This window comes from Coregonus lavaretus, assembly GCF_964263955.1.
Source record: "Coregonus lavaretus genome assembly, chromosome: 16".
In the NCBI taxonomy this organism is placed as follows: Eukaryota; Metazoa; Chordata; class Actinopteri; order Salmoniformes; family Salmonidae; genus Coregonus; species Coregonus lavaretus.
Window position 1 is genome coordinate 16,936,381 of NC_140003.1, and position 25,459 is coordinate 16,961,839.

The following is a 25,459-nucleotide window of genomic DNA, read 5'->3' on the forward strand; positions in this document are numbered from 1 at the left end:
CTGACAACAAAATCACACAACAATTATCAATGGAAATCAAATTTATCAACCCATGGAGGTCTGGATTTGGAGTCACCCTCAGAATTAAAGTGGAAAACCACACTACAGGCTGATCCAACTTTGATGTACTGTCCTTAAAACAAGTCAAAATGAGGCTCAGTAGTGTGTGTGGCCTCCACGTGCCTGTATGACCTCCCTACAACGCCTGGGCATGCTCCTGATGAGGTGGCGGATGGTCTCTTGAGGGATCTCCTCCCAGACCTGGACTAAAGCATCCGCCAACTCCTGGACAGTCTGTGGTGCAACGTGACGTTGGTGGATGGAGCGAGACATGATATCCCAGATGTGCTCAATTGGATTCAGGTCTGGGGAACGGGTGGGCCAGTCCATAGCATCAATGCCTTCCTCTTGCAGGAACTGCTGACACACTCCAGCCACATGAGGTCTAGCATTGTCTTGCATTAGGAGGAACCCAGGGCCAACCGCACCAGCATATGGTCTCACAAGGGGTCTGAGGATCTCATCTCGGTACCTAATGGCAGTCAGGCTACCTCTGGCGAGCACATGGAGGGCTGTGCGGCCCCCCAAAGAAATGCCACCCCACACCATGACTGACCCACCGCCAAACCGGTCATGCTGGAGGATGTTGCAGGCAGCAGAACGTTCTCCACGGCGTCTCCAGACTCTGTCACGTCTGTCACATGTGCTCAGTGTGAACCTGCTTTCATCTGTGAAGAGCACAGGGCGCCAGTGGCGAATTTGCCAATCTTGGTGTTCTCTGGCAAATGCCAAACGTCCTGCACGGTGTTGGGCTGTTAGCACAACCCCCACCTGTGGACATCGGGCCCTCATACCACCCTCATGGAGTCTGTTTCTGACCGTTTGAGCAGACACATGCACATTTGTGGCCTGCTGGAGGTCATTTTGCAGGGCTCTGGCAGTGCTCCTCCTGCTCCTCCTTGCACAAAGGCGGAGGTAGCAGTCCTGCTGCTGGGTTGTTGCCCTCCTACAGCCTCCTCCACGTCTCCTGATGTACTGGCCTGTCTCCTGGTAGCGCCTCCATGCTCTGGACACTACGCTGACAGACACAGCAAATCTTCTTGCCACAGCTCGCATTGATGTGCCATCCTGGATGAGCTGCACTACCTGAGCCACTTGTGTGGGTTGTAGACTCCGTCTCATGCTACCACTAGAGTGAAAGCACCGCCAGCATTCAAAAGTGACCAAAACATCAGCCAGGAAGCATAGGAACTGAGAAGTGGTCTGCGGTCACCACCTGCAAAACCAGTCCTTTATTGGGGGTGTCTTGCTAATTGCCTATAAATTCCACCTGTTGTCTATTCCATTTGCACAACAGCATGTGAAATTTATTGTCAATCAGTGTTGCTTCCTAAGTGGACAGTTTGATTTCACAGAAGTGTGATTGACTTGGAGTTACATTGTGTTGTTTAAGTGTTCCCTTTATTTTTTTGAGCAGTGTATATACAGTGTGTGCAAATGTAGCAAGTTATGGAGGTAAGGCAATAAATAGGCTATAGTGCAAAATAATTACAATTAGTATTAACACTGGAATGATAGATGTGCAAGAGATTATGTGCAAATTAGCAAAATAAATAACAATATAGGGATGAGGTAGTTGGGTGGGCTAATTTCAGATGGGCTGTGCACAGGTGCAGTGATCGGTAAGGTGCTCTGACAACTGATGCTTAAAGTTAGTGAGGGAGATGAGTCTCCAGCTTCAGAGATTTTTGCAATTCGTTCCAGTCATTGGCAGCAGAGAACTGGAAGGAATGGCGGCCAAAGGAGGTGTTGGCTTTGGGGATGACCAGTGAGATATACCTGCTGGAGCGCATACTACGGGTGGGTGTTGCTATGGTGACCAATGAGCTAAGATAAGGCAGGGATTTGCCTAGCAGTGATTTATAGATGGCCTGGAGCCAGTGGGTTTGACGGCGAACATGTAGTGAGGACCAGCCAACAAGAGCGTACAGGTCACAGTGGTGGGTAGTGTAAAATGGGATTAAAATGGATTTAATTGTAATTTTTGTCAACAATCTACACAAAATACTCTAATGTCAAAGTGTAAGAAAAATTCTAAGACAAAAAATAAATAATAATCCTGACTACATTTACATTTTAGTCATTTAGCAGACGCTCTTATCCAGAGCGATTTACAGTTGAGTGCATACATTTTCATACTGGCCCCCCGTGGGAAACGAAACCACAACCCTGGCGTTGAAAGCGCCATGCTCTACCAACTGAGCTACAGGGGACTAAAATATAGTCATCGCATAAGAATTAAACCCCTTTGTTTAGGCAAGCCTAAATTAGTTAAGGAGTCAAGGCCTACCTTCAAACTCAGTGCCTCTTTGCTTGAGATCATGGGAAAATCAAAATAAATCAGCCAAGACCTCAGAAAAAAATGTGTAGACCTCCACAAGTCTGGTTCATCCTTGGGAGCAATTTCCAAATGCCTGAAGGTACCACGTTCATCTGTACAAACAATAGTATGCAAGTATAAACACCATGGGACCACGTTCTGTCTCCTAGAGATGAACGTACTTTGGTGCGAAAAGTGCAAATCAATCCCAGAACAACAGCAAAGGACCTTATATCCACAGTAAAACGAGTCCTATAATCGACATAACCTGAAAGGCCACTCAGCAAGGAAGAAGCCACTGCTCCAAAACCGCCATAAGAAAGCCAGACTACGGTTTGCAACTGCACATGGGGACAAAGATCGTACTTTTTGGAGAAATGTCTTCTGGTCTGATGAGAAAAAAAATTGAACTGTTTGGCCATAATGACCATCGTTATGTTTGGAGGAAAAAGGGGGCAGCTTGCAAGCCGAAGAACACCATCCCAACCGTGAAGCACGGGGGTGGCAGTATCATGCTGTGGTGGTGCTTTGCTGCAGGAGGGACTCATGAGGAAGGAAAATTATGTGGATATATTGAAGCAACATCTCAAGACATCAGTCAGGAAGTTAAAGCTTGGTCGCAAATGGGTCTTCCAAATGGACAATGACCCCAAGCATACTTCCAAAGTTGTGGCAAAGTGGCCATCACAAAGCCCTGACCTCAATCCTATAGAAAATGTGTGGGCAGAACTGAAAAAGCGTGCGCGAGCAAGGAGGCCTAGAAACCTGACTCAGTTACACCAGCTCTGTCAGGAGAAATGGGCCGAAATTCACCCAACTTATTGTGGGAAGCTTGTGGAAGGCTACCCGAAATGTTTGACCCAAGTTAAACAATTTAAAGGCAATGGTACCAAATACTAATTGAGTGTATGTAAACTTCTGACCCACTGGGAATGTGATGAAATAAATAAAAGCTGAAATAAATAATTATCTCTAGTATTATTCTGACATTTCACATTCTTAAAATAAAGTGGTGATTCTAACTGGCCTAAGACAGGGAATTTGTACTAGGATTAAATATCAGGAATTGTGAAAAACTGAGTTTAAATGTATTTGGCTAAGGTGTATGTAAACTTCCGACTTCAACTGTACAATTAGCTGTATTTTCCCTCAGTCAAGCAGTGAATTTCAAACACAGATTCAACCACAAAGACCAGGGAGGTTTTCTAATGTCTCGCAAAGAAGGGTACCTATTGGTAGATGGGTAAACAAATATTTAATTTCCCTTTGAGCATGGTGAAGTTATTAATTACACTTTGAATGGTGTATCAATACACCCAGTCACTACAAAGATACAGGTGTCCTTCCTCTCAGATGCCGGAGAGGAAGGAAACCGCTCAGGGATTTCACCATGAGGCCAATGGTGACTTTAAAACAGTTTCAAAGTTTAATGGCTGTGATAGGAGAAAACTGAGGATGGATAAACAAAATTGTAGTTACCCCACAATACTAACCTAATTGCCAAAGTGAAAAGAAGGAAGCCTGTACAGAATAAAAAATATTCCAAAACATGCATCCTGTTTGCAACAAGGCACTATAGTAATACTGCAAAAAATGTGGCATGGTTATGTTTGGGGCAAATCCAACACAACACATTACTGAGTCCCACTCTCCATATTATGAAGCATAGTGGTGGCTGCATCATGTTATGGGTATGGACATAATTGTTAAGGACTAGGAGGTTTTCATGATAAAAAAAGAAATGGAATGGAGCTAAGCACAGGCAAAATCCTAGAGGAAAACCTGCTTTAGTCTGCTTTACACCAGAGACTGGGAGAGGAGTTCACCTTTCAGCAATAACCCACAACACAAGGCCAAATCTACAATGGAGTTGATTACCAAGAACAGTAAATATTCCTGAGTGGCTGAGTTAGTTTTGAAAATCTATGGCAAGAGTTGAAAATTGCTGTCTAGCCATGATCCCCAATATCTTGACAGAGCTTGAAGAATTTTGAAAAGAATAATGTGCACATTTTGCACAATCCAGGTGTGCAAAGCTCTTATAGACTTACCCAATAAGTCTCACAGCTGTAATTGATGCCAAAGGTGTTTCTAACATGTATTGACTCAAGGAGTTGAATACTTATGCAACTACAATATTTTAGTTATTTATTTTGTATTAATCGTTAAAAATAAAATATATGTTTTCTTCCACTTTGACATTACAGGGTATTGTGTGTAGATTGTTGACAAAAAATTACAATTAAATCAACTTTAATCCCACTTTGGAACACAATAAAATGTGAAGAAATCCAAGGAGTCTGAATACTTTTGCAAAGCACTCTATATAGTAAAGGTTGCCATATATATATATTTCTTAAAGCAATATTTTGATCAACCTTTATTGCGATTCGAGTGCAGTTGTGGAGCACACGCCATAGACATACCATCTGCACATCCAAAGCCTTAGATGGTCGATGAAGACCACAATCTACATACTGTGTAAAAGTTGAAAGTCTTTCACATTGTAACTAAATGTATAATAATAAAAGTATATATACCTACAGTCTATGTTGAGAGGAATATTAAGGAGTCAGATTGTCAGGGGTCTGAATATAAACTGTTGCCAATGGCAGGGAACCATAACTGAGAGGTTACAAAAGTTAATATCAAATCAATCTTTTGCAAACATAAAGATGACAAAGTGGTACAATATTAGAGCCACGATCACAGGCGGAAACATCCCTCCCTTTCTGTGGAGACATGAAACAGGGAATCTGCTACTTTTCCACTCCAACTGAACAGAACCCAGGTGGATTATTATCTTAGTGGCCCCTTTAGTGTGTGTCAGAGGGCTGAGGCAGTGTGTGTGTGTGTGCAGTGTGTGTGTGGGGGGCAATGATAGAACATGGGAGGCAGGCACAGCACATATGCTCAAGTGACCTCCCCACCTCCCGCTCCCCTTCAGACCAAGTACACACACACACACACACATCCGCCCACCCACTCACTCACCTCCACTCCCACCCTCTCAGGGGACCCTCCCTCTCCTCTGGCCCAATAAAAGCCCCTTTTGTAGGGCAGGAGGCCCCAGCCAAGTTCTCCACTCCTCTCTGATACACTACATGACCAAAAGTATGTGGACACCTGCTCGTCGAATATCTCATTCCAAAATCATGGGTATTAATATGGAGTTTGTCCCCGCTTTGCTGCTATAACAGCCTCCACACTTCTGGGAAGGCTTTCCACTAGATGTTGGAACATTGCTGCAGGGACTTGCTTCCATTCAGCTACAAGAGCATTAGTGAGGTCGGGCACTGAATTTGGGCGATTAGACCTGGCTCGCAGTCGGCGTTCCAATTCATCCCAAAGGTGTTGGATGGGGTTGAGGTCAAGGGTCTGTCCAGGCCAGTCAAGTTCTTCCACACCGATTTCGACAAATCATTTCTGTATGGCCCTCGCTTTGTGCACGGGAGCATTGTCATGCTGAAACAGGAAAGGGCCTTCCCAAACTGTTGCCACAAAGTTGGAAGCACAGAATCATCTAGAATGTCATTGTATGCTGTAGCATTAAGATTTCCCTTCACTGGAGCTAAGGGGCCTAGCCCGAACCATGAAAAACAGCCCCAGACCATTACTCCTCAATCAAACTTTACAGTTGGCACTATGCATTGGGGCAGGTAGTGTTCTTCTGGCATCCGCCAAACCCAGATTCATCCGTTGGTCTGCCAGATGGTGAAGCGTGATTCATCACTCCAGAGAACGCGTTTCACTGCTCCAGAGTCCAATGGCGGCAAGCTTTACACCACTACAGCCGACGCTTGGCATTGCGCATGGTGATCTTAGGCTTGTGTGCGGCTGCTCGGCCATGAAGCTCCCGATGAACAGTTCTTGTGCGGACGTTGCTTCCAGAGGCGGTTCTGAACTCGGTAGTTAGTGTTGCAACCGAGGACAGACGATTTCTACGTGCTTCAGCACTCGGCAATCCCGTTCTGTAAGCTTGTGTGGCCTGTAAGACGTTGTTGCTCCTAGACGTTTCCACTTCACAATAACAGCACTTACAGCTGACAGGGGCAGCTTTAGCAGGGCAGAAATTTCACAAACCTACTTGAAAAGGTGGCATCCTATGACGGTGCCATGTTGAAAGTCACTGAGCTCTTCAGTAAGGCCATTCTACTGCCAATGTTTGTCTATGGAGATTGCATGGCTGTTTGCTCGATTTTATACACCTGTCAGCAAAGGGTGTGGCTGAAATAGCTAATTTGAAGTGGTGTCCATATACTTTAGTATGTATAGTGTATCTGATTAATGTCAGCTGAATGCTTGGTAGGTAAAAGCAGGACCTTTCCATCCATTTGTGTGGAGAAGACCGATAATGCTTCCAGCCCATCTTGGGACTGGGAGATGTGCGCCTGTTAGCTATAGCATGTGGTATTGATTGCTAGCCTGCTGCAAAGTGCATGGTAGTATGACATCTGCATTCACCTTGTTTCAGCAGCTGAGAGTCAGCAGTAAATGATGACCTTGTAGAATGAGGGAGTGAGGGAGCGGAAGAGTGAGCTCAGGTTTTAGCCCATTGCAATGGGGATTGGAGAAGGGTCCCAGCAGTGATACAGACAGAAACATTTCCTCATGAATCCCCTGTTGCTAGCTTTAACTTGTGCCGAGTTTAACTGATCATATAACATTTTACATGGGTAAATAAATATATTTGAGGAAGTAAAAGCTTTGGAAGGGAAGTATGTCTGGCTGGATGATCTATCCAATATAATGTTAGTGTGGTGTTGTAATCAAAGCACAATCCCAGACACAGAGTTTACTATATTACCTGAACAACTCCCATACAGGAGTCCAGGAAGATGGTTCCTTTGGGTTCTTTGGAGATCTTCTCATCCTTGTAGAAGTTCAGGTTGTAAGAGCCATCACCCAGCTGGGTTAGATGGAAATACCTCCTCTTGAAAGACTAGAAAGTAGAGTAGAACAATACAAATCTAATTTATATTATTAGAGAACAAGAGGCACGGTTTTGGCATGGATAATTGCAGCAGCATGGTTTGGAGGAAGTCAACACTCTAATATTGCAAAACAACTATCAGTTTTTCTGATAAATGGTATTAATGAAAACCAGGCTACATCCTTCTGTCACTGGAGACACGAGCACTGACTATTCATCATCACTGCACATCTGGCACATTGTGTAATAATCATTCCTAATAAAGATAGCTAGTGTCATCATCGTCATTAGGATCACTCACCCTCATGGTGACACTGATGGCACTGTTCATGTTGCCTTTGTACAGCCAGCCATGCTTGGTGATCCCTCCTTTCTGGGAACCTAGAGAGGCTGTGTCCTGGAAGAGACATGGGCATGGGATCAGACAAACTCAAGACTATATACACACATACACAAAAACACACACTGTACCACATCAAAACATCACTCTGCCCACTCTCTGCCAAAACATTACCAAACTGTGCATTTCAAGAGAGGCCCTTGATCCTGTGGTTGAGATAATGTTACAAAACAGTATAGGAGACATGGAGGATGAGATGAGAGAAACCTAAGTTGAATGTAGGTCTATCTGACTCCAAACAAGCAGCCAGCCATACAATAAACCACCACTATGAACACAAATAAACAACCCCTCTCAATGGCTTCTTCACGGAGGCATGACCATATCATCCCAGTTCTCAGGTACCATAAAACCAGCTAAACCATTGGCACCAAACAAGTATGACTAGACACATGGCTACCATCTCTATTCCATGGAGACTTCCAGAGGTGTAATGATGTGTAAATAAATCAATTAGGGGAGTAGTGAGGGAAGAGGAGCTGCTGCACCAGCATTTTACCCTTGGCATGGTCTCCATCAGGTCCTCACGATCAGAACACATGTCCAGAGTGTTTAAGCCTCCTCTTTGACAGACTACAGTGGTAAAAGCCATTGTTCCAGATGATTTTAGATATAATTAATGGGTTTTCAAGATGACTGTATGACATGATTCCTATTCCCTCTCTCGTCCAATAAAATTGCTTTAAAAGTGTTGGCAGCGAGCAGAATATTTCCAGCATATCGTAGACTCATCTGAGGAGGGTCTGGAAACGTTCAGGGCCTGCTTCCACTCATCATCCTCTGACCAGAATACGCCAGTCCCTAGAGAAGCCGACAAATGACTTGTGTTCGTTTTCAGTGAACCCCTAAGCTCTGTAAATGTTGCCTGGCAACACCCAAACCAACCAGATTAGCTAAACTGCAACACAGTGCATAATAATTTCATAATCAATTACACATATGACCATAAACATTTTAACTTTGGTCATGTAGCCCCAGCCTGTGGTAATGCTATTGTCTTTAAAAACATGAACAGACTTTGGGGATTTCAGGAGAAATGGCTCACTTCCTTAGCTATCATCTGCTCGGTGCAGACCTACTTCCCTGCGTGCGACAAACTGAGGTGAGGGGTATGTAGCTAGGACGCTCTTGGCTGCTGGGCCGGGGAGCATTCTTACACAGCTGTGTGGGAGGTGAGGGAAAGGGTGAGCTGGGAGGGGTCTTGTCATCAGGCAGTCTATCTGATGAAAGGAATGCCCCTCCCCTGTCAGATCTAATGTTCACTGAAAGGTTCACTGGTCAGGCACTGACCTCTGGTGACCTGGGCTAGTCTCTCGGCTCAAGAATCCATTTGCCTACATCACAGTTAAGTGAGCGAGGTCACTCGAATCCCTATACATTTGCTCTAAATACCTTTGCTATGAAGTTCCTGTAGGGGGCATTGTATGACATGACATAAAGAAGACATAACGAACAGTATGTGATATATGCAAATGTCAACATAGAACATCAGTGTCATCAACAGCCTGAGACTGCCTCAGGTCATGCTCTGCAGAGCACCGTCCCTCTGAGGGTTCTACAGGCATCAGTGATCAAGCCTCCCTTCAGGGTTGGTTTGAACACAGGTGACCCCATAGCCTCCCTTGTGTGCACTGACTAGCACAAGCTATTCCAAGGCCAACAAAGACTAATTTAGACTGTTCACAGCACAGAAACAGACATCTCTATGGTTCAAAGACCAAAGGTTTCACAGTTGTATAATCAGGCAGTCGCAAAATTTTATAAATTAGCTCACAACAAAGAGAGCCAAACCCATGGGCTGTGAGGAGTCTGGGGCCATGAACACATGAAGTAGAGCAGAGAAGAACCTGAGACCATTTGAGAGGCGGCCAGCTAACCAAATTGCACTTTATACTTAACATTAAAATGTGCTATTTAGACACAATGATGCTTTCATCTCATGCCGGAGACATTTCACAACTGGGATTGGAACAGGACAGCCAAATCAGTTCCTAATCTGAATCAAATCACTTAAAAAGATCTGGTGCTTGTGAGACTCAGGTGGTGTGTTCTAGGAAAGACTGGTTTCTAGGCGAAAAGACATCAGATACCGTGGCCATTCTGGCAGTGTAAAAGCTGCTGGACTGTGTAAGTAGAGCATGGAAACCTCGTTTGTCTGTCTGTATGGAGGATTATTTGTTCAGTGCCTCTGAGGTATTTACAGTAAAGTCATAGAAAGAGAGAACGGTATTGAGATGATTTGTACATGGAGCAGGTGGGTAAGGTTGAGGGTCGAATGAATAAGCGGCTTACGTAAATTGTTTGTTATTTGTAACCTTCCACAGCACTGTAGCTAGAACATTCACTTACTTCATCTTTATCGACATCTTCATCCACCTCAAAAACATGGACAGCCAGTTTGTCTGGTCTGGACACTTTGCTGTAAAACACAAGGATGTGAATAAAGTGAATCAAGTATTATTTTATCTCATCTATGAGAGGTCATTCATTGATCTAAGAAATGAAACCAAATGTAATGAGCATGTCCCACTTACATAGGAAGCCTGAATTAATTCAACCCAGGAAAACATTTATATTTCCCTCCCAGGACACTGAATGCTGACTAAAGGTCTGTTGACATCAATGGCAAGTCTCAAGGTCGGGGCAGCTTTGTTTTATGTGTAAATTCCACCACAATGACACTGGAAACCATAGCCCTCAGGGCAGATGGTGGAATTGATGACACTCTCAGAACCGGGGGTGGTTTCCAACCTGACTAAATCCGCACATCTTCGGGAATAACCCAAGCGTGGCTTGAGGAAGTCTCTATTGTTAATGTGGGTTAAATCGTAAAACCTGCATTTCCTTGTAAAGTATCCATGCCAAAATATACTGAACAATCAGCAACTAAGGCTGACTGAAGATTACCGACAGCATGACACTGACACGGGTGTGTGCGTCAGTGGAAGCTGGTGGGAGGCGCTATAAGAGGACTGGCTCATTGTAATGGAATAAATGGAACTGAGTCAAACATATGGTTTCCATACATTTGACGTGTTTCATACCGTTCCATTTATTCCATTCCACCAATTACAATGAGCCCGTCCTCCTATAGCTCCTCCCACCAGCCTCCACTGGTGTGCATGCACCTTAGTGTGAAATCTCTGCACAAAGAGGGTAGCTGTTCTAACTTGGCCAGGAGGAAGTCACAACTTGGTTACACATGACATAACATTGTACTGTCTGTCAAGACACCATACTGACTGAGCAAAAGGATTACTTTGGAAGCTGTCGAAAGTCCCCGGAGTAGTCCTCATACTTGTAATTAACAACATGCCAGTCAGAGTTGTAGGTCTTGATGCACTGAAATAAAAAGAAAGACAATCAATGGTTTACAAGTGTAATCCAAGACAGTTTCAATGTTTAGTCTAAAGAAACAGGAAACAAGCACAACAACCAATCAGTGTTAGCCAATAACCTGTCTTCAGATAGCTACAGTGCCTTCAAAATGTATTCACACCCGTTGACTTTTTCCACATTTTGTTGTGTTACAGACTGAATTGATTTTTTTTGTCACAGGCCTACACACAATACCCCATAATGTCAAAGTGGAATTATGTTTTGTTTTGAATTTTTTACAAATGAAAAACTGAAATGTCTTGAGTCAATAAGTATTCAACCCCTTTATTATTGCAAGCCTAAAGTTCAGTTAAAAATGTGCTTAACAAGTCACATAATAAGTTGCATGGACTCACTCCGTGTGCAATAATAGTGTTTTAAATTATTTTTGAATGACTACTTCATCTCTGTACCCAACGCATTACATTTTCTGTAAGGTCCCTCAGTCGAGCAGCGAATTTCAAACACAGATTCAACCACAAAGACCAGGGAGATTTTCCAATGCCTCGCAAAGAAGTGCACCTATTGGTAGGTGGGTAAAAAAATAAAGCAGACATTGAATATCCCTTTGAGCATTGTTAAGTTATTAATTACACTTTGGATGGTGTATCAATACACCCAGTCACTACAAAGATACATTATTTATTCCTAACTCAGTTGCTGGAGAGGAAAGAAACCGCTCAAGGATTTCACCATGAGGCCAATGGTGACTTTAAAACAGTTACAGAGTTTAATGGCTTTGATACTAGAAAACTGAGGATGGATCAACAACATTGTAGTTACTCCACAATACTAACCTAATTGACAGAGTGAAAAGAAGGAAGCCTGTACATAGGGTATTGTGTTTAGATGGGTGAGAAATAAAATCAATTTAATCTGTTTTGAATTCAGGCTGTAACAACAAAATGTGGGGTATGAATACATTCTGAAGGAACTGTAACTCCGTAAAACATGTTTTGGGTCCTATATGAAGTCCTTTTTTTTATGCAGTGGCTTTCTGAAACAGCCCTTATTCTGGGAATCCTTTGCTCCCTATTCAATCAGATTAGTACATCTGAAGGAAGGAAGGGGAAGAAGAAGGATCAAAGGGAATGCTCATCTTGAGCAGATAGTTGGTGGAAATTAAAGCTTTACACAGGATCTGGAATTAAAGAAAAATAGTTCCAGAGCACTTTCTCATCAGCCTACAGTTTTCAGGAGAGTCAAATCTACCGACTAGAAAAGGAAATATTTTATGATTAGAGCAGTATGGCATAAATCCTAATTATGACCCAGCAGTTATGTTTGGGCACTTCAGGGGGAATTCTACAGCCCCACACAAAGGATACTTTCACATCTCCCATCCACACAGTATGACACTTCACCCCAGACTTAAAGGATCATCAAGTAGATGTTAGATCAACTCAGTACAAACTGGGAGGGAGTATACTTCTATATCTCTCAATCTGGGGGAGACACATCTGTTCACTCTTAAAACTTCCAGATTGATATGAACATCCAGAATGGTATTTATACAGAGGCGTGTAGTTGGTAGAAATGGTCTGACAGGGGAGTCCTGAGCTGAGGAAAGTCAATCTGATCAGTAGAGGAATGGAAAAGAGAGAGGGTTGTACTCTGCAGCTGTCCTGCTGATGTAATATTGCACTTGACCAAAAGGACTCCCTAATCTGTGACCCATGACCTGAGGGGTCAGCAGCCGGTTGCCTCTGGTTTACAGAGCAGTGTTACAATGGGAGCAGTGTCCATTAAGTGTCCAACTGTCCACACAGGACACAATGACAGTAAACCATTGTGTAGCTCAGGTATACTGTGTGTGGGAGATGGTGTGTTTAAGCAAGATGTTCATGTCAATGTCAGACTGTGTTATTTTTCATTTAACCTTTATTTATAAATAAAGTACTGTATGGGAACAGAATGTACAGTAAGCCTGACATCGGATTTTAAGATCAATTTTAACACCACTTCATTGCAGAAGGCATTTACCAGGCTTGGTACAGGGAGGCACTACTGTAAACAGGGCTCTGAGAGGATGAAGACCAGAAGTCTGAGAAGAACCATCCATTTAGTTTGGAACTGGATTCCACTTATCAGTTTTTTGGTCTCCTGGCCTGAATAGATGTTATTGAAGAGAATGAAAATACTCCTATTGACTGGATGGCTTCCAGTAACGGCCCATAATTCCTACGCCTGCCTGTACTGAACAATAAAACACCATTGTGTCACAAAGTATGTGCTAGGTGAAATGGAAGTTCGGTTTGGCTGGACACATTCTATAAACAATGGGGAAATCATCAGACTAAAGTGTGTGCACTCCAGTGTGTTTCCATATCTATTGATCTTGTGCAGGCTGCCATATACATCAAATGCCAGGTCAGGAGCTGGCTGAAGACTGACACTAATGTCTGTATTTATTGTAACTTGTTAATATGGCTGCAGGGTACACTAGCAAGTAAATGGCACATCATAATGCCAACACCTAACTGTCAATAAAACCACTGCGCTCCCTGCACAAAGGTTCATTCCTGCAGGGTTATTGCACTAGTGGGTTCTTACCTCTTGGACAAACAGACTCTGCGCCTCCTTCTCGGCATTCTCAGGCACTGTGGGGTAGAGAGTTCTTCCTTGGCGTCTCTGAGTCGCAATCTGTGGATGGAAAACAGTTTTATTTAGCTAATTAAATCAAGTACAGGGTCTGACTAGATTATGAGACTGGATGAGTGATGCTCTGAAAATGAACTCAAAACCATAAATCACCACAGATTAAGAAAATAAAAGTATACAAGACATCCTTCGGGAATGACACAACACAGATTGCTAACATCTTATTTTCTCAGTACTACAGTATGTGGTCTCAGCTGGACATGATTTCACTGAACGCTCCTGCAAATATTACTCCATGCTAGAGAAAAGTCTCAGGTCAGTGGGGGTTTCAGGAGGACAGAGAGGGAGGCAGGGTCAGGATGAGGCTACTCTACATTGTTGACCTCCAGGCTGGGCCATGGGGCTCCCTCCCTGAGGAGCTGGACACTCAACACCTCCCCTACCTTATGCACCCTCTTTAAATGGCCATGTCCTTCACTCTGCAGGCTTATGGTGGTTGTTTAGTGATGGGAGGGGGTGATACACCACAGATACATACCCCTAGTGGTATCTATCGACAGTATCAACTCAATACCACTAGAATAACTAGGAACTCAGTGTTTTCAGTAGCCTATGTCAAACCTCACAGAAAATCTATCCACACATTCAACCCTCATTTCCCATTCACAAGGCCTCTAATGGGTTAACCCACTCTTAAAACTACACAAAACTAATTCAGTATTATTTTATTTTCAGAAATACCGTTTTTAACTAAGACCGATACAATTCAATTTTATGAATGAATGACTCTATATTTGGGACTAATTTTAGATAGGAGTAATGTTGATATGTAGGCAGATTTATGAAAGGCAAATATTATTGGAGCTCCCTTCTGTTGTTCTTCATTCTTAATAGGACATTTTAATCCCAGTTACGAGTGTAACCTAGTTTTGAGCTCCCCTTCGAGACCTGTCTGACATATCTCACTTAATTGGAGATTCCCCTTGATAATAAACATTCAAGAGAGTGTTTTGTAATCCTATCTTCTCTAGCATTTTACCCCATGGTGATTCCTTTAGCAGAAACCTTTCAACTTTATATCTTTAAAGTAAGGGAAACAGAAAATAAACACTAGAGGACACAGCAGATTACAGTTACCCCACATGAGGGATAGAGAAACAAACTACAGCAAAAACACCAGAGAAGAATAACAAACCTCAACCTTCCCCACTTAACTCATATCATTTTAAAGCCAAACTGGACACAGTTCAAAGGTGAACCATGACAGAAATGTGTCTGTGGTACCTGACTTACAGTAAAGCATAGTTTAAGGTCAGGGCATTGGGGCAGGAGTAAGGTAAGCAATTCAACACAGCAGTAAATCTCCTGTTCATGCAGCTTTTCCTGAGCATCTTAACCAATAGGCCTGCTTAAGTCATTATCTCTAGCCTTCAGCAGACACATAGCCAGGATTTTTCCAGCATGCAGAGCAAAGCAGCTCTCCAATTAAACTTGAATTGAGTCACAGACTGTGAAATGAAAAGCCCAATCAGGTTAGTACAGACGTCATTTTCTACTCCCTATGCCCAAACAAAGAATGGAGAATAGAAATTCCAAATTATAGACCAAACCTCACCACCCCAAGGTTAATAATTGTACATTGATAAAGAACAGCACCACAAAAAGAAAGAGAAAAGCTCTATCTCAAATTCTCGGCATAAATTACTCCCTTGGGAATCAATGGGATATTATTATGCACTCCACAGGCTTGGTTATAGAACCTGGAGGTCCATTCGGGTAACTAGCCTAATGGCAGTAGTGGAGCAGGGCTCCAGGTTACCGTCAGGACATTTCAAAGGGAATTACTGGAGGTGAATAGGTAACTTGTCGTTACAGTGGCTGTTACAGTAGAGGTTTATTGATAATCAATACAGTGACTCTGGTTGATGTGAGGAGTTGGCTACCGCTGAGCATAGCCTTCTCTCTGAGACTGCCTGGTTTTAGCGCAGCCTAGCCCACTGCTCCATTCCAGGAATACAATGCAGAGGTCCTATTTGTGAACCTGAGTTCTCTCCTCCACTTCCTCTCTCCAGCCCAGGTTTCCTGCTGGGAGATGACAATCTCTCCATAATCAAAGCAGCAGAAACAAACAGGCTTGTAAGCCAGAAGAGGCCAGAGGGAGTCATGAAGTGGACCAGAAGAAGCACTGGGGATATGAGTCTCTATGGAGCACTAGGGTTGTCACGATCCCACTATCGCGATACACAGAGATAAACAAAACATGAAGCGGAGTCTATTTCCTGAGGAAAACAGTGCTAATTTTGGAAACAAACAGCCTTGTGTTGTCACCCAGAACCCCATTTCTCTTTTCCAAGCTATTGCACACAATATTTGACATACACTAGGTTTTTAAAAGGACCAAAGAGTTTAGTCTGCTTTTGTGTTTTCTTTTTTTGCCAAGGAAAATCAGGTATCGTAATATTGCAATACTGGTATCGTGACAACTCTATGGAGCACAGTGGAGATAAGATACAGGGCAATTCCACAGACTTTTCACTTAAAATGTATGCCAAATAAAAACCATTGATTTAAAAGTTTAACAAACCACACGCTGTTACAAACTCTATGCACAAGGACTACTTTTAACAATTTACACTGATCATTTTACAAAAACACATTTACTGGAATAACTGTGCAGATGCAAAGTTTGGTAACAGAATTTAGGTAAACTCTCCCGCAGTTTTTTGTGTGACCACGTTTTCCAAATACTCTGTTAAATATCTGCTCCGAATTAAGATTCAAAGATGGCTGCAGAAAGTATGGGGTGTCAGCTATGACATGACATCTTGAGTTTGAAAAAATCTATTTGGGTTATTGAACAGTAAGTGAAGTGGATTGACACCCGGTAGCAGCATTGCGGTAACGGAATTTAATTATGGGTCCCTGATCTGAAAGTCATTCTCTTCATGGGGATGTATCCTAAATAGGTACAAAAGGTAGAAATATGCAATATCCTCCTTTGCATATTTGGGTATTATTCTACACAGTACAGGACTGTACTGAACTATATTCAACTTTTCTTTACTTTACTCGACTGTGCTCTACTGTACTGTAATATCCTGTAATGTACTGTACAGTCCAACCTTGTGAAACATAGACTTCTATGATAGGTTCAGATTTGGTCCGGTCCGGACCAAATCTGAACCAATCATGGACGTCTATGTTTGGGACAAATTAAGGCCGGTCCAGATGTCTGTGGATGTTGAAATCCAGGGCGGACTGACCAAATCTCAGCGTCTATGGATGTCCGGTGTCGGTCAGTGCTCAATGAGTGAGGGGGCTGCTTACAGTAAATGGAAAGAGAGGGGGCTCATGGGTAGGTGTCAGTAAGAGCCGGGAGAGGTGACATTAATTGGAGAGGGAGAGAGAGAGGGAGGGGTTGTCCAGACTTTTTACGTTCTTGCTTTGACCACCAGACGACAGAAAGAGAAAGAAAACAGTTATGAGCTGAACATAACAGTATGCCAATGGAAGGGAGGACAGTAGCAGGTGACCCAACTATGTGGTTTGTGACTATGACTTCCCATTGTAGCCAATTCAAATTGTACTTATATATATTATTCCTCAAAAAGTTACCATTAGAATTCTCCCTCTCTCGTTTCCCTCACAACTTCAACTCATTGAATCCTGAAACTTGAAGGTATACATAGAGTTTTATTAAAACCACCCTGCCATGCTGAAATTGTTCAAATAGGGAGAAATAGCAAGAGGAGGAATAGTGCCTTGACATTCCTGGGAGTAAATCCAGTGACAGCTCAGAGCTCTTCCTGATCTGCAGGCTTTATGACCAGCATACATCTCAAGTTAAAGCAGGGAGGGAGGTTCCCTTCCCATTTCCTTCCTCTCCCAGTAATCCCAGACAAACTCCCTAAGAAGACACGTTGACAAAACCTGCTTGGCTCTCCTAACGCCGAGCGCCGTCTGATCAAATCCAGATGAGGTAATTTAAACACCGTCTCACAATTTATTTTCCTAAACAGTTAAGTCCCTGTTCTCTCTGAGATATAATTTGATAACAACCTCCAATGAGAGGCATTGGATCCAGAGGGGGGAGAGAGAGGACAGCATGAGAAACCTGACAGCGGTTCCTGAGCTGAGGCAGTGTCTGCCAACAAAATGATTTACACACCAGCCGAAAACAGCCCACAGACTAGCAGTGTGGTCAGATGAGCTCTGCCGGGTCTGGACTGGATTTATAGGCTGCTATCACTACACAGTCATCAGTGTCCGGGAGTTTAATAGCACCAGAAACCACCCTTCTCTGCCTAGAACACTGAATACCCACAATCGAAAGGTCTTGACATACAACCGGATAAAACCACTTGCGTAAAGAAGATCTCAGAGAGTCATGTGACCTAAACAGATGTGGAGCTCAGTCTTCAGATTTTTTTCTTCTTCTTCTTCCAGGATCATCACCTGTCACTCCCCTCACAACGCACCGCTTGTAGTGTATGCAGGACTCGTATGTCATGGCCAGAGCAGAGCGTTACACTGGAGCGCCATGAGAGCACAGCAGACACAGCTGGTCAAGGCCTCCTCTCTGTCATCGAGCTGAGTGCTCCAGCTGTCTGGCCTTCACATACACCCAACCGGCTTAGCCCCCGCCACCTCCGCCCCCTGCCCAGCCCTCAAGCCACAATGCTCCCTTTCCCTCCCAGCTTTTTGCAAACGCAATACAGAGTTTATTTTTTTACAGTACAGTGGGTCGATAGCAAAGACAGGCCAGGAGCTTTTCTCAAAGAGAGCGAGGGCACGATTGCAGTGTAATGTTGTAAATGTAATGAGGAATAGCTTGCGAGTCCGTAAGTAAGTGCCAGTGAATATTCTTATTTTCTGGCAATACAGCGATGAGACAAAAAAAAAAACTGTTAACACGCTGAATACATCCAGGAAATCGAACCCTTCTTTAAAATGGCTGATTCTCCAACATATACACTACCGGTCAAAAGTTTTAGAACACCTACTCATTGAAGGGTTTTTCTTTATTTTTACAATTTTCTACATTGTAGAATAATAGTGAAGACATCAAAACTATGAAATAACACACATGGAATCATGTAGTAACCAACAAAAGTGTTAAACAAATCAAAATATATTTTATATTTGAGATTCTTCAAATAGCCACCCTTTGCCTTGATGACAGCTTTGCACACCCTTGGCATTCTCTCAACCAGCTTCACCTGGAATGCTTTTCCAACAGTCTTGAAGGAGTTCCCACATATGCTGAGCACTTGTTGGCTGCTTTTCCTTCACTCTGCGGTCCAACTCATCCCAAACCATCTAAATTTGGTTGAGGTCGGGGGATTGTGGAGGCCAGGTCATCTGATGCAGCACTCCATCACTCTCCTTCTTGGTAAATTAGCCCTTACACAGCCTGGAGGTGTGTTGAGTCATTGTCCTGTTGAAAAACAAATGATAGTCCCACTAAGCGCAAACCAGATGGGATGGCGTATCGCTGTAGAATGCTGTGGTAGCCATGCTGGTTAAGTGTGCCTTGAATTCTAAATAAATCACAGACAGTGTCACCAGCAAAGCACCCCCACACCATAACACCTCCTCCATGCTTTACGGTGGAAAATATCCATGCAGAGATCATCCGTTCACCTACACTGCGTCTCACAAAGACATGGCGGTTGGAACCAGAAATCTCACGTTTGGACTCCAGACCAAAGGACAAATTTCCACCGGTCTAATGTCCATTGCTCGTGTTTCTTGGCCCAAGCAAGTCTCTTCTAATTATTGGTGTCCTTTAGTAGTGGTTTCTTTGCAGCAATTCGACCATGAAGGCCTGATTCACGCAGTCTCCTCTGAACAGTTGATGTTGAGATGTGTCTGTTACTTGAACTCTGTGAAGCATTTATTTGGGCTGCAATATCTGAGGCTGGTAACTCTAATGAACTTATCCTCTGCAGCAGAGGTAACACTGGGTCTTCCATTCCTGTGGCGGTCCTCATGAGAGCCAGTTCATCATAGCGCTTCATGGTTTTTGTGACTGCACTTGAAGAAACTTTCAAAGTTCTTGAAATGTTCCGTATTGACTGACCTTCATTTCTTAAAGTAAAGTATTTTTGCTTATTTGAGCTGTTCTTGCCATAATATGGACTTGGTCTTTTACCAAATAGGGCTACCTTGGGGGGCTACCTTGTCACAACACAACTGATTGGCTCAAACACATTAAGAAGGAAATAAATTCCACAAATTAACTTTTAAGAAGGCACACCTTCTTTTTAACTGAAATGAATTCCAGGTGACTACCTCATGAAGCTGGTTGAGAGAATGCCAAGAGTGTGCAAAGCTGTCATCTAGGCAAAGGCTGGCTATTTGAAGAATCTCAAATATAAAATATATTTTGATTTGTTTAACACTTTTTGGGTTACAACATGATTCCATATGTGTTATTTCATAGTTTTGATGTCTTCACTATTATTCTACAATGTAGAAAATAGTAAAAATAAAGAAAAACCCTTGAATGAGTAGGTGTTCAAAATTTTTTGACCGGTAGTGTATATTCTAAGGAAAGATGTAAAAACCATTATGCTTGTGAAACAAAATAATCTCTCAATAGATGAGAGAAAAAAAACTATAAAAAAATCCCTCTTATATAAAATATCAGTTGGATCGTGAGACAGTGAGGATGGGTCAGGTTTTGCGGATATAAAAGCGTCCTTCATGCCGCTGTTAAGAGCGTCTTCCTAAGTGTTCTCACTTCCTGAAGGGCTTATTCCAGGCCAGATTCCCATTTCATAGTTTCCACACTGGGCATCACGTGTTGTGTAGCGATGGAACGTTTGAGAGGGTGACAGTGGCTACGTCCTGCTGAATAGGGATAGAGATAACCCTTACTCTATCACAACAGCAGAGGCAGAATGAGCCAATAAAACATATGACCCCTGACCTTTACAGCATGAAGGGATGTAAACAGAAGAAAAGCCTCTGTGGAGGACCTCGCCCTACACTCAACATGGGCCTGGCTGGGCCGCACTGAAATATCATGAAATCACAACAAACATAACAACCAAAACATACGTGGGAGGCAGAGATGACTAATGTTGATAGATGAAAAATGAATAGATAACATAAATTATTCACATGGTACACTAGTATGGAACCTATACAAATCTTAACACTTGACAGATCATTTACTGTCAGCAATTAATTATATCCATCCTTACCTCACTAACTATTCTGGAGTATTATTCTATAGCAATCTCCTCAGATGGTATTCTATTTGAGCCTGGTCCCAGATCTGTTTGTGCTCTTGGCAACTCCATTGCTGTCCTTGTCAAGCCAAACATAGTTTGGGATGACAATGAGTTACAATGACTGTGCTAATTCTATTCTATTCCTCACTAAACAGCACCATGTTTTTTTTTTATTCTCACGAAATGTAATCCATAGAAGTGTCCTTTGGAGGAAGGATTGTTGACATATATTAGACATCTGTATCTTAAAGCATAATTGAGAAATACATAATGTTTCATCTGTATTATTTTTTACCTTTATTTATCCAGGCGAGTCAATGAAGAACAAATTCTTATTTACAATGACGGCCTGGTATGTGCTACAAAGGAAATATTTATGTCATGAAGCTTTACCACTTGCCTTATAATATGAGTAGTATTTTGATTTCAATAACAATTTTCTTACATTCATATACAGTGGGGAGAACAAGTATTTGATACACTGCCGATTTTGCAGGTTTTCCTACTTACAAAGCATGTAGAGGTCTGTCATTTTTATCATAGGTACACTTCAACTGTGAGAGACGGAATCTAAAACAAAAATCCAGAAAATCACATTGTATGATTTTTAAGTAATTAATTTGCTTTTTATTGCATGACATAAGTATTTGATACATCAGAAAAGCAGAACTTAATATTTGGTACAGAAACCTTTGTTTGCAATTACAGAGATCATACGTTTCCTGTAGGTCTTGACCAGGTTTGCACACACTGCAGCAGGGATTTTGGCCCACTCCTCCATACAGACCTTCTCCAGATCCTTCAGGTTTCGGGGCTGTCGCTGGGCAATAGGGACTTTCAGCTCCCTCCAAAGATTTTCTATTGGGTTCAGGTCTGGAGACTGGCTAGGCCACTCCAGGACCTTGAGATGCTTCTTACGGAGCCACTCCTTAGTTGCCCTGGCTGTGTGTTTCGGGTCGTTGTCATGCTGGAAGACCCAGCCACGACCCATCTTCAATGCTCTTACTGAGGGAAGGAGGTTGTTGGCCAAGATCTCGCGATACATGGCCCCTTCCATCCTCCCCTCAATACGGTGCAGTTGTCCTGTCCCCTTTGCAGAAAAGCATCCCCAAAGAATGATTTTTCCACCTCCATTCTTCACGGTTGGGATGGTGTTCTTGGGGTTGTACTCATCCTTCTTCTTCCTCCAAACACGGCGAGTGGAGTTTAGACCAAAAAGCTCTATTTTTGTCTCATCAGACCACATGACCTTTTCCCATTCCTCCTCTGGATCATCCAGATGGTCATTGGCAAACTTCAGACGGGCCTGGACATGCGCTGGCTTGAGCAGGGGGACCTTGCGTGCGCTGCAGGATTTTAATCCATGATGGCGTAGTGTGTTCCTAATGGTTTTCTTTGAGACTGTGGTCCCAGCTCTCTTCAGGTCATTGACCAGGTCCTGCCGTGTAGTTCTGGGCTGATCCCTCACCTTCCTCATGATCATTGATGCCCCACGAGGTGAGATCTTGCATGGAGCCCCAGACCGAGGATGATTGACCGTCATCTTGAACTTCTTCCATTTTCTAATAATTGCGCCAACAGTTGTTGCCTTCTCACCAAGCTGCTTGCCTATTGTCCTGTAGCCCATCCCAGCCTTGAGCAGGTCTACAATTTTAACCCTGATGTCCTTACACAGCGCTCTGGTCTTGGCCATTGTGGAGAGGTTGGAGTCTGTTTGATTGAGTGTGTGGACAGGTGTCTTTTATACAGGTAACGAGTTCAAACAGGTGCAGTTAATACAGGTAATGAGTGGAGAACAGGAGGGCTTCTTAAAGAAAAACGAACAGGTCTGTGAGAGCCGGAATTCTTACTGGTTGGTAGGTGATCAAATACTTATGTCATGCAATAAAATGCAAATTAATTACTTAAAAATCATACAATGTGATTTTCTGGATTTTACAGACCTCTACATGCTTTGTAAGTAGGAAAACCTGCAAAATCGTCAGTGTATCAAATACTTGTTCTCCCCACTGTATGAATATTGAAAAATATAAACATTCATATTTTTTGATTTGGCTTATTCTTTTATATATTGTTGAACATAATATACAGTGCATTCAGAAAGTATTCAGACACCTTAACTTTTTTTCACATTTTGTTACGTTACAGCCTTATTCTAAATTTGATTAAATAAATAAAAATTCCTCATCTATCTACACACAATACCCCATAATGACAATGCGAAAACAGGTTTTTAGAAATACCTTTACATAAGTATTCAGACCCTTTGCTATGAGACTCAAAATGGAGCTCAGGTGCATCCTGTTTCCATTGATCATCCTTGAGATGTTTCTACAACTTAATTGGAGTCCACCTGTGGTAAATCCAATTGATTGGACATGATTTGGAAAGGCACACACCTGTCTATATAAGGTCCCACAGTTGACAGTGCATGTCAGAGCAAAAACCAAGCCATGAGGTGGAAGGAATTGTCCGTAGAGCTCCGAGACAGGATTGTGTCGAGGCACAGATCTGGGAAAGGGTACCAAAACAATGTTTCTGCACCATCGAAGGTTCCCAAGAACACAGTGGCCTCCATCATACTTAAATGGAAGAAGTTTGGAACCACCAAGACTCTTCTTAGAGCTGGCCGCCCGGCCAAACTGAGCAATCGGGGGAGTAGGGCCTTGGTCAGGGAGGTGACCATGAACCCGATGGTCACTCTGACAGAGCTTCAGAGTTCCTCTGTGGAGATGGGAAAACCTTCCAGAAGGACAACCATCTCTGCAGCACTCCAACAAATCAGGCCTTTATGGTAGAGTGGCCAGACAGAAGCCACTCCTCAGTAAAAGGCACATGACAGCCTGCTTGGAGTTTGCTAAAAGGCACCTAAAGGACTCTCACCATGAGAAACAAGATTCTCTGGTCTGATGAAACCAAGATTGAACTCTTTGGCCTGAATTCCAAGCGTCACGTCTGGTGGAAACCTGGCACCATCCCTACGGTGAAGGATGGTGGTGGCAGCATCATGCTGTGGGGATGTTTTTCAGTGGCTGGGACTGGGAGACTAGTCAGGATCGAGGGAAAGATAAATGGAGCAAAGTACAGAGGGATACTTGATGAAAACCTGCTCGAGAGTGCTCAGGACCTCAGACACACAGCCAAGACAACGCAGGAGTCAAGTCTTTGAATGCCCTTGAGTGGCCCAGCCAGAGTCCAGACTTGAACCCGATCGAACATCTCTGGAGAGACCTGAAAATAGCTGTGCAGTGACGCTCCCCATCCAACCTGACAGAGCTTGAGAGGATCTGCAGAGACGAAAGGGAGAAACTCCCCAAATACAGGTGTGCCAAGCTTGTAGCGTCATACCCAAGAAGCCTTGATGCTGTAATCGCTGCCAAAGGTGCTTCAACAAAGTACTAAGTAAAGGGTCTGAATAAATGTAAATATAGGTCTGAATACTTTCTGAAAGCACTGTCCACTCCAGGCATATCAAAGTTCCAGACTGGGTGGGCTCTCTGCTAGTTTTAAAGTTGTGGCCTATTTTACACAGAGAAAATGGCATAGTAGGCAATCACAGCCCTCCTTTTACTTGCATCATTGGACATCCTGCAAATCCCCAGTAGAGGGTGGCCAATTTGAATCCATTTTCACATTCACTCTGTTGGTAATGCGTACAAAAATGGATTATAACTCTAAAAGTAGCAGAGATCCCACTCTGGAACTTTGATATGCCTGTAGGCTATATGTTCAACATTATATTGAAACCTTTACCAAATCAAAAAATTGTATATTTTCAATATTCATGTTTATATATTTCAATATTCATAAATTAATGTAATAATAAATAAATAAAAAATACTACTCATATTACAGAGCAAGAGGTAAATCTTCATATGTTGCTTTGTAGCACCTACAGATGAAACATTATGGTGTCTTAAAGGAGGCCTGGGTAAGGCCAAAATGTCACAAATGTTCCAACTCCAATTATTTATTTCTAAATTATGCTTTAACATACAAAAGTCAAATATATGTCAACAATCCTTCCCCCAAATGAACCTTCTACGGATTAGATCAGGGGTGTCAAACGTCCGGCCCGCGGGCCGGATCAGGCCCGCAAACGGGTTTAATCCGGCCCGCGAGATGATTTCAGATTTTTTTTTTTTATATATATATATTTTTTTGTAAAGTATAAAAATGCGCTGCAATTTTTCAATAAAAGAAACTGCTGTTCCAATTGCGTCCACTGGATGGCGCAATAGCAATTGTGTTAAGCAAGCAAACTGTTTATACCGGGGCAGAGCAAGTAGGTCAAGCACGTGCAGCCAATGAGCTACTTTGTTTTGCCCGCGATATTTATTACGGCTTCTACTTTTAACATTATGTGCTTTGGCACCCTCATTGCCCCAATATGTCTCTGTCAAAAAAGAGAAAAGTGGACGCAGAGTGCAGAGTGTTCCAAGAAAAATGGTCATCCTATTTATTCACGGAATTGAATGGGAAAGCTGTATGTTTGGTGTGTTCAGAGCATGTTGCAGTGCTGAAAG

The 25,459-nt window shown here is 42.9% G+C and overlaps 1 protein-coding gene across 10 annotated transcripts in view; it reads right to left on the reverse strand.

Moving 5' to 3' along the window:
- Positions 1-25,459, reverse strand: part of LOC311144065 (dedicator of cytokinesis protein 9-like) — a 127,332-nt gene that overhangs the window by 39,628 nt on the left and 62,245 nt on the right. For all 10 annotated transcript variants that reach the window (XM_084180017.1, XM_084180012.1, XM_084180016.1 and 7 more), the window contains exons 3-7: positions 13,645-13,734; positions 10,973-11,055; positions 10,063-10,132; positions 7,615-7,710; positions 7,188-7,322 (exon numbers count right to left, since the gene is read on the reverse strand). In XM_084180017.1, coding sequence (XP_084036143.1) covers positions 7,188-7,322; positions 7,615-7,710; positions 10,063-10,132; positions 10,973-11,055; positions 13,645-13,734 — 474 coding nt within the window. The remainder of the gene's footprint in view (positions 1-7,187; positions 7,323-7,614; positions 7,711-10,062; positions 10,133-10,972; positions 11,056-13,644; positions 13,735-25,459) is intronic.